Consider the following 10,931-nt stretch of genomic DNA (forward strand, 5'->3'; position numbering starts at 1 on the left):
CTCCTCAAAAGTTCATATACTTAGTTTTCTTTTCTTTTCTTAACTGTAAGATGCTCATATAATCATATTAATTCACTTGTTTGGAAATTGCAACGTGATCACATGTTGGATGTTTTCAATTCACATTTTTGACCCTAATGTTTGACCAAATGCTAGAAAATGACACACATATTTTTCAAATCACATTGAGTTATTTACTTTTGCATAAATATTATGTGTACTTGTTGGTGTTCATGGTGTTCCAGTGAGTTGTTTATTGTTGCATAAATATTATTTCAAATTGATGCATCTATGATTTGTATTGTTTTCTTATGAAGATTCAATGGATGATGGAGGGTCTACAACAAACCTATTAAGTCCAAACAAAGGAATGGGGGTTGTAACAGGTGTTGGGATTGATAATCCGTCATCACAATCAATACATGGTATGGATCACACAACCACTCCAAATGAAGAAACAACTAGTCAAATCCCTAATGAAAATGAAAGTGTGAGAGAAAAAAATAACGAAACCGATGAAGATGAAGTACAATTAACGAGAAAACGGAAAAAAACATCAAAAGTATGGGACGACTTTGTTGTAGTTACACTCCGGGATGGTAAGAAAAAAGCCGAATGCAAACATTGTAAGTCAAGGTTGGCTATTACTGGTTCAGGTCCTACATCATCATATAAAAGACACCTAAACAGCTGCATCCCCCATAAACAATCGCTAAAAAACCAACAAATACTAAATTTTCAACCTAGTGGGTGTGATGTGGATTTTGTGCCACCATTGATCGGACCGGATACAAAATATGATGAAAACAAGATGAGGGAGGCCATAGCTAATTGGATACTAAGTACTGAGCAACCGTTTGCTACTGTGGAAGATGTAATGTTTGTGAAAATGATGAAGACAACTACTCCATTGTTTGAGAAATTAAGCAGAGTTACAATTACGTCAGACTGTTTTAAGGTATACGAGCATGAGAAGAAAAGGTTGAAAGCCCTTACAAAAGCTGCCTCTAAAATCAGTTTAACAACTGATTGTTGGAAGTCCTCGCATCAGAAAATTGAGTATATGGTTATTACTGCACATTTTGTAGATCATAATTGGAGGTTTAACAACTTGCTCAATTTTAATATTTAATTATTTATCTTTTTCTTTCTATCATATTTTAATTATATCTCAACGTTTTTCTACAGATTACAGAAACGTGTATTACGTTTTGTACATGTTCCTCCTCCTCGTACTGCGGTTGATATTGCCGATGGTATTTACAAGTGTTTGCAAGAGTGGGAAATTAAAGATAAGATTTTCACCATCTCAGTTGACAACGCAGCTTATAATGACAAAGCTTTAAGAAGATTGAAAGAAACTTTTTCGCATGTAAGAAAACTTTCATGTGGTGGTAGATTGTTTCATATACGATGTTGCGCACACATATTGAATCTTCTAGTGAAAGATGGTCTTGCAATAATTGATCATATCATCGGTGATGTTCGTGAGGGTATAAAGTATATTAACAATTCGGAGGGTAGACGTCTAAATTTTTCAAAGGCTGCACATCAAATGCAAATACGTGATCGGAAGTTAATGCTTGATGTTCCAACACGATGGAATTCAACCTATGATATGTTGTGCATGGCTTTAAAGTTCAAAGATGCTTTCCCAAGGTATACTCAAATATACCTTAAAGTTTTTAACATATGTTCATATTCACTAACACTTTAATTGTGGTTTTCTCAGGTATGCAGAGTATGAACCACATTTTCATCACTTGCCAACTGACGAAGATTGGGAAAATGTTCAAAGCGTATGTGAAATTTTGAAGGTTTTTAAGGTTTGTGTTTAATATGCATAATATTTTATTAATAAATGATTTTCTTTGTTGACTAAATCCAACGATTATGCTTAGGTGTGCACGAATATCATCTCGGGCAGTGATTATCCTACTGCTAATTTATATCTAATTGAAGTGTTTAGAGTGAAGCAAACTCTTGATAAAGGTTCATTATCTACAAACGATTTTATTCGTGATATGGTGAAGAAAATGAAGGAAAAGTTTGACAAGTATTGGGGTGAGTGTCACCTTGTAATGGCAATAGCTTCTGTGTTAGATCCACGGTTCAAGATGAAGTTGGTTGAATTTTGCTTTCCAACACTTTATCAAAATTCAGACGAGAACATTAAAGAAGTGAAGAATGCACTTTATGAAATGTATTCGGAGTATTTAGAGATGCATGACACATTAGTTAGGGAATCTGCAACACATGGAAGCGAACATGAAAGAAATGTTTTAGGGTTGAATGAAGGTACATCACTTGGATCTGGATGGGAGGCATTTGGAGAGTTCATAAAGACTGCAGATTTGGAGAGACCAGAAAAGTCAGAGCTTGATATGTATTTAGAAGAAGGTGTTTATAGGGAGAAAGGACAAACAGGAATGGAATCATTTAATGCTTTAGAGTGGTGGAATGTGCACAAGTTAAAGTAACGTGTTTTATCATTGATGGCTAGAGATGTACTTGCAATCCCAATTTCTACGGTTGCATCTGAAGCAACTTTTAGTGCCGGCGGTAGAGTTATTGATCCATATCGAGCTTCATTGGGGTCCGACACGGTACAAATGTTGATTTGCGGAGGAGATTGGATTAGGCAAGTTCATGGAGTCAAGAAAAAATTAAAGGTATATTTGAAAAAAAAATCAAAACCACATTATAATTGTTATTTTAATAGTTTAAATTATTAATTGTCAACCTTTTTATTTTGTAGAAGGAGGAGTTTCCTATTGAGGTTTTACTGCCTGAGGTGAACACAAAGTAATTGAAGGTAATTAGATGTGTTAAACAACAAATTCTTAATCTAAAAAATATTTCAAAAAATGATTCCTTTGTACATTTTGCAGGTTTTGTGTATCTGAGGAGTGAAGTTGCATAAAGGAAGATTTTTCTATTTCTAGTCGTTCAATAATTAGGAGTTTAACTACTATTTTTGTAATTTGAGCTTTTACTCTTTATGTTCTTTTATTTGGTTATATTTTAGACATGAAATCAATGCAAATGGAGAATCTATGAATGTCTGTTTTGAAGTTAGAATTTGGATTATTCCCTTGAATATATGATAATAAATTAAACGAGCCCAAAAACCATAAACGAGCTCGAGTCGAGCCTAAGCTCATTTAGGCTCGCATGACAAACTAAACGAGCCGAGCCCGAGCCGAGCTCGAGCTTCTTATTTTTCCTACGAGCCGAGTACGAGCTTTGAAATTGGGCTCGAAACGAGCCGAGCTCGAGCTCGAGCCAACATACAATCAAACGAGCTCGAGCCGAGCTTGGGTATGTTCGGGCTCGGCTCGGCTCATTTACACCCCTACCCGTAACTATAAGCGGATAGCTACGGAAAAATATGTGTAGCATAATCGTCCGTGGCTAAATTATAGTTAAAGATTAGCTGCGAAATCGCTACAGAATAGCTACACAATTTTCCGTAGCTACCATAGCTACAGAATAAATACTAGGAGTTTGTTTAGATTTTATTAAATACTGTAATTTTGAACCAAATTAAATATGTTTGTATGTTTTATTTTTGAAATTTTGGTTTCAGCCCCCTTACTTCAAGTGTCTGTGTTCCGCCCCTGGTTGGGGTCGAGATATCTTGTAACAGTTTTCAGATATAGATCTAAAACCTGTTTTTGGTCATAATTCTGATACATACGAAAATCATAACAATCTAGTTCTCTATTCTTGCATCTGAGTCTTTTAACAATTATTGATTTCGAAAGTACAACAAAAACATTTCAATTTAAAAGTATTTCACTTCTCAGCATTCTAAACAATCTCTCAAACCCCAAATCTTAAATATTACTAAAAGAGAAACCTTATGACATCATCTTAAATAATCTGGACCATTGATTGTATTTCAATCTTATTTTTTTCACCCTTAGATCAAATTGCTGACATCATCTTCCCCATATGGAATGTATTTAATTCCAATAAATGTTTTCCAATCATCAATTAATAACTTACATTCATTGAAATTGAATGTATTTAATTCCAATGAAAGTTTTCCATATTTTACATCTTGAATTTTCAGTTAAGAAGATTTTAATATGGTTAATTTTAAAAACATATTACTAACAAATCATTTCAATCAAGGCCTTAATATCAACCATTAATATAAATCCGTTTATATTAGTAACCATTAATATAAAATCTTTTTTTATTAGGAAATCATTAATACCGAAAAATTATATTCAAATTATCACATACATATACGATTCATCATTGAATCCGAGACTCACATTTATTTTCAATCGTTTCTTTTCTTCAAACCTTCTCCTACAACATCGTTAATATTGCTTATAACTTCCATCATTATTCTCTACTATAAACATTCACTCTTGTGCGCTAGAAGGTCAGTACCTTCTTTCGCTTTTTATATTTTTTTTCGATTATTTTTTGTTCCTATATCAAATGTATGTATTCATATATTTCGATTTTCTTTATCACAAATTACATGAAATCAGTTAACTACTTTTCTGAAACTTTTCAAATAAACATGAAAAGATATTAGGTACCTTTAACAAAACAAAAATTAACTATCTTTGGAACTGACATTAATTACGAAAATATTACTTTTATATATTAGAGATGATTATGATTTTTTTTAATTTTTATGTCATAAGAATCCGGTTAATTTTGGCATGATTTTAAAATATCATTGAAATTATTATGTTTTTGTATATCATATCAACCTACTTTTTTATCTTTGTATAGTAACAATAAAATTTATTAATTTACACAACAAATATAGATATTTCAAATTTTGTAATATTATTATACCTTACAAAATACAACTCCCTCCAAAATAAATTTTCGACAGTTTAAATTTGTATTTTCTTTATATAATTTTTTTTAATGATCCTGATTTTTTTTTCCAAAAGTATATCAAACATTTACGTCTTAGATAATGCTGCCTTGTTATAATTATTATTTTCCAAAAATATATCCGTTTAATGAGGAATTTGATATAATAAAGGAAGTGAATGTTAATTAAAATGAGATATATAATCCATAATTATTACATGAGTTTATTAAAAAAATTAATATCAAGGTGTAAACATTAAATATTTTTAAAGTGAAATTTCGGAATACATACAAACGATGATGTTGTACAATGAAATATAAAATTGAATATACCGAAAAAAACACTATTAAAGCAATCAATCTTGAAAATAACATAGTTATGAAAAATTATAAAGTAAGATAAAAATTATAAGATATTAGGAGATTTGTAATAAGTACATTTAGTAAAAGCGTTACGGTTATTAGAAAAAATAAGACCGTTAAGATTAGTGAAAATACAATATATAAACTAAATTATCGCAATAATAATGAAATGTCATTATTTGATATTTCATATAATTGACAGATGTATCAAATTACATTGATGATATACTAAAATTATTCAAAGTTGCGCCAAAACTAATGCAAAGTTCTTGCGAACACTAAATAAATAAGAACAAACATAAAAGCTAGCATTTATATTTATAATCAATTTAAAATAAACCAATCATGATTTATAAAAGAATCTCCATTGATGATATACTAAAATTAAATCTATATAACATTTAACATTTTATAAATTATATTACATAACTTTATTTGAATAAATGAAGTAGTTGTCAATATTTAATGCAATAAAAAAAACGGTATATTGGTTGTCAATATATGTTTACATTAGGTAACATTATTATGCAAGGAACGTCTAATTAAAATGCTTATAAATATATAAATATCATAACTATATGAAACGAGGAAAGTCGTTCAACTAATAAAATAAAAAATGATGTCTACAAAGAGATCTTTCAATGATTATATATATTTATCGTTTTTAATGTATTTTCTACACATTTCAATAATAACAATAACCATATATTTTTTTATACTCATTATATAATATCTATAAACGATTATATGTTTTTTTTATGCGCTTCCCGCGTTTAACGCGGGCTATAATTTAGTTTCTATCAAAAGAAACTAAATATGAAATACCTTGGTACGTTTCTTCAGACTTTGATAGAAATTGGACTATAAAGTTGGGCTTTTAATTGGACTTTATAAACAAATAGAATGGGATTGGGCTTTAACATGAAATTATTGGTTATGCACATTGTAATTTTTATTAACATAAAAACTTTAAAAAATGAAACTTATCATGTCCATCTACTATGATAATATTCATAAAAAAACAATCGTCACTTGGAACGAAATACATCACATATCCTTTCCTCATCAAATCTTAATTGAAATCTCAAGATGGAAATATTCATATATGTTGTTGACTTGAAATTGATTGAGAAATATATATATTCAAGTATAATTTGATGCCAATCCATTTATGTTAGACACCTTGAACGAACTTTTTAACTTTTTTCTTTTCAAAATGTACCGTTTGTTGATAATAAATACTATTAATACCTGTTTCACTGTATGACTTTCATCCTTGATTATAATATTTAAAATATGAGTATTTTTATGATAAATAACTTTAAAGGGCAACTTTTAGCAGAACAATTGATTTATTAATGATTGTCGTCTTTAATGACGTTAAATTCTGAAATAAGATCAACGTTTATATTAAATAATAATAAAGAAAAAAAACTTAAATTCTCATGCATTTTAATAACTGACATTTTTCTAGAACATAAATGACTTTACTACGTAAAGTATGGCTATTATTTCAGATGGTCCAAAGTTGGTGACTTTTTATTAAACGTTTTAAATGTAAAGTTAAAACTTTTTTAGTACATCAAATATTAATTGCAATTACAACTTCGATGAAATAAATTTATTTCATTTAAACATAGTTAATCATAGAAACATTATTTAGTTTGCATTTTTATTTAATAAAATGTGATATCATATTTGTCTTATAAAACTTAAACATTATTTTTATGTATTATTTTATCATTATATTTTTCAGCTAGGTTTACCAAAAATTATTTCTATCAGCCAATGACTAATCTATAATAAAAAGGTATATGATTGCCTACCTAAGTGAAGCCGATTAAAGACGAAACCAACAATACTTATAATTTGCTATACAAATTTAAGTATAAATCTTTCACAATTTTTTTATTGTTTCTTATTTTGTCTAATACTAAAATATCAAGATAGGCCTTAAAAAATTTCTTATATAAATGAAAATAAAATTAAAAAATTAGGTGAATTCTAGGATCCACATTGATATATGCTATCTCCGTTTGACCATTTCTATTATCAACTAAATTTTTAGTTAGTTTACCAATGGTAGACTATTTTTTTAGAAGTTAGTCTCTACATCATGTGTTCTATATATTTTTATACTGAACAAGAACAAGTTGTATGACTTCTTGGAAGAAGGATAGCCACGTACGGATGTTACAACAAACATCATAAAAGAACGATATGTCATATGAAACTAAAAACCGACAAAAATAAGAAGTTCAACAAATATTTATGAACGATTTTAAGCAAAAACTTACAACTTTTATGAAACTAAAATTTGTGATTGAATGGTGATTTGCATGATCTTTGAAAGGCACGAGTCACTCGTTTATTTAATTATGCATGCATTTCAAATAAGTTATATTTAACCATCTTTTCAAAAGCAAAATGCATTTCTTCTTGTTCTTTTAAGTTAAAGATGTCTTTACAGCTTACACTACTATGTTTATCACGCGTTTTTATAACCGTCACATTTTCTTAAAGTGTAGCTCTAAATTCAGAGATATAACTTTTTTTTTATCAATAAATACATGTGACTTTTGCAAAAACGGAGTTGGAATAGGATCCATACTTCACAGCATTATAGAATCAAAATTTTCCAAGTCATTTGTATCGTTATCGATCAATTTAATCAACATAATAACAACTTAACTTTTTACTAAAAGATATAGAGGTATCACTTTCAAGCATTTAATTATTAAATGGTTTTCTTATATTCATATTTAAATAACTATCCATTAGAATCAAGATGTTAGTGAGCAAGATATGGACACCTTTGACTTAAAATGCAATTATGGCATGACAGAGAGATTGTCTTCTTTTCTTCTAACAAGACATAGGTCCCAATTATATCCATTATTTATTATAACTCATACATGTATTATGTCTTTCATGGTCGGGTCACGTCTAATATGGACGTGTTCGACAATGTGGGATTGATTATATATATAAGTGATAGGATTAGGGTCTTCATCACTATCTTCCGAGTCTTATCATATTACTTTTTGGAATTCTTTAAGTTACTAGACATAAAATATTACAAGACAAAATGCTTACTCGTTTAAGCATTGTGTCATCTTGCTTAAAGGTGAATCCGATCTTATTCAATGGAGTAAGTCATTTCTTTTGAAAATTATCGAGGACCTATTGAGCTTTTAATCCTTCTTATTCTATTCCATAATTACAAATTGTATAATGCCAAAATAATATAGTAATCACATGTATAAAAAACATAAAATATGTAAAACGTGTCTTGCATGGTCAAAAAAAAACCATTCATAATATTTCACATGTTTTCAACATTAATTTTTCTCTTTCTCTATCACACACAAAACACATACGATGATGTTTAAATCAGCTTAAACTATTACGAATTTACTACAACCTAAGTATTTTATAATCCGATTATTACAACTAGGATAAAGGCAATTGGTATTGTAGTTATCATTAGTTACCAGTAGTTTTTGTGCAATTTATTTCTAATTAATCCGAGTCTCTTAACGTATGATTGTTTGTTCAAATCTTAATCCTATCACGGTGTGCATGTAGTTATCATATTTATCCTTATTTTGTGAAAATAACCACACGTTGATTATGATTTAGATTCAATCGTACGATTTTGCATAACAAAAGTATTTTACTACTAATCCAGTTAATGAAATAACCATAACAAGATATTTTCAAGAAAACTAGTTTAACATATTAAATCTTTATCATGTGAAAATTATTATGAACATGTTCGTAATTTTGAAATGAAATATTTACAGAAAAGAAAAAACATTGTTTTTTTTAATCAACCATAAAATAATAGTAAATTGTAAATGTGATTCAATTGTTATGCAAGCTTGGAGTGAGTACAATGGTGGCGGAGCCCCTCACCGAGAGCTGATTAGTTTCACTGTGTCAAAAATAACATCAAACTTTGGAGACGGGATGTGTTTGAGAATGAAAACAGGACTTCACTAGAGCTTAAAAATTTGGTGAATTTGGATCTGGAGGCTGAAAATAGGTAGTTGACCTCCATGGAGATATCTAAATTAAAAGAATGCAGAATCAAAATTATCGATTTGGAGAATTTAAAAAAGGCTGATCTAATCCAAAAATTCAAAGCTAAATGGATAAGTGATGGAGATGAAAACTCTAGCTTTTTTCACAATTCACTCAGGATTAAAAACCTGAGGACTTGTATGAAAGGGTTGATGATCAATGTCATGGGTTACCGATGTCGAGTGTATCAAGAACAAAGTTTGTAACTTTTTTTGGAGAAAAGTTTCATGAGAACCGTTCTATCATACCTCCTTTCATTAATCATAATTTTTCGAGGCTTTTTGATGTTGACAGGATATGGTTGGAAGGTTCTTTTGAGCTTGAAGAGATATAAAAAAAATGCTATTTGGAATTGTGGAAACGAAAGAGCTTCGGGACTAGATGGTTTTACTTTCAAATTCATAGAACTTTATTGTCCTATTATGCAAGACGACATCATGCGGGTTGTCAAACATTTTGAATAAGTTGGTAGTCTTTCCAAGGGAAGTAATTCTTCTTTTATTACCTTGATTCCCAAAGTCAAGGATCCTCTTTCTCTAAGTGATTATCAACCCATCTGTCTCATTGGATGTGTTTATAAAATTATCGCGAAGACTCTTGCTTCTAGATTGAAAAGGGTGATCGATTATGTGGTTGATGAGGTTCATCCAACGTATATTGAGGGCGTAATATTCTTGATGGCCCTATGATCATCAATGAGATGTACTCATGGGCTAAAAAAACTAAATCTAAAGTGTTCTTACTAAAGGTCGATTTTGATAAAGCTTTTGACTCAATTAACAGGAAAAACTTGGATTCAATGATGTCGCAAATGGGTTTTGGCGATAAATGGCGATTTTGGATCAAGGAGTGTCTCTCATCTTCACATGCTTCGGTCCTTTTAAATGGATCAACAACAAAGTGTACCACCCGTGTTCCAGATGAGTTCAGAGTAGGACATATAGGAGTCAAAAACATGATTTTTAGGAGAATTCATGTGTCACTAGGGGTGCAAACGAGTCAAGCTACTCGCGAGCTACTCGGGATCGGCTCGTTAAAAGCTTGACTCGAAATTGGTTTTAAACGAGCCCGAGCCGAGCTCGAGCTTAATATTAAGCTCATTTATTAAACGAGCTCGAGCTTAATATTAAGCTCATTTATTAAACGAGCTCGAGCTCGAGCCTATGTCACTAAGCTCGATTAGGCTCGCGAGCCTAAACGAACCTTTATATAATATAATTTATTATTATTTTCATATATTAAAATAAAAAACATATTTGGGAAAATATGGATTTCGGGTATTAGTAAACGAGATTCTTAACGAGCTTAAGTCGAGCTTAAGCTTATTTAGGCACATCAAACGAAAAACGAGCCGATCCCGAGCCCAAACCGAGCTTGTATAATTCTTTACGAGCTCGAGCCGAGCTCGTTAAAAGAAAGCTCGAATTGAGCCGAGCCTGAGCTCGAGCCTTGTATAACTTAAACGAGCTTGAGCCGAGCCTGGCCAGGATCGGGTTCGGCTCGGCTCGTTTGCACCCCTATGTGTCACGACGTGACCAAACAAATCAAGGATCGCATGTCTGGAGGATTGTAACACGTGACATGTATGTGGTCACATCGTGAGGTAGGCTGCAGCCCAAGCCCATGATCTT

At 30.7% G+C, this 10,931-nt stretch overlaps 1 protein-coding gene across 1 annotated transcript; it reads left to right on the top strand.

Annotated features, from left to right (window-relative positions):
* The first annotated feature begins 322 nt into the window (after positions 1–322).
* LOC111912982 (zinc finger BED domain-containing protein RICESLEEPER 2-like) lies at positions 323–2,480 on the top strand. Its single transcript, XM_023908707.2, has 4 exons — positions 323–1,101; positions 1,189–1,659; positions 1,733–1,826; positions 1,902–2,480. The coding sequence occupies exons 1-4, from the start codon at positions 323–325 to the stop codon at positions 2,478–2,480; spliced, it is 1,923 nt and encodes a 640-aa protein (XP_023764475.2).
* The last annotated feature ends 8,451 nt before the right edge of the window (positions 2,481–10,931 follow it).

Source organism: Lactuca sativa, chromosome 5 (assembly GCF_002870075.4).
Source record: "Lactuca sativa cultivar Salinas chromosome 5, Lsat_Salinas_v11, whole genome shotgun sequence".
NCBI classification, from domain to species: Eukaryota; Viridiplantae; Streptophyta; class Magnoliopsida; order Asterales; family Asteraceae; genus Lactuca; species Lactuca sativa.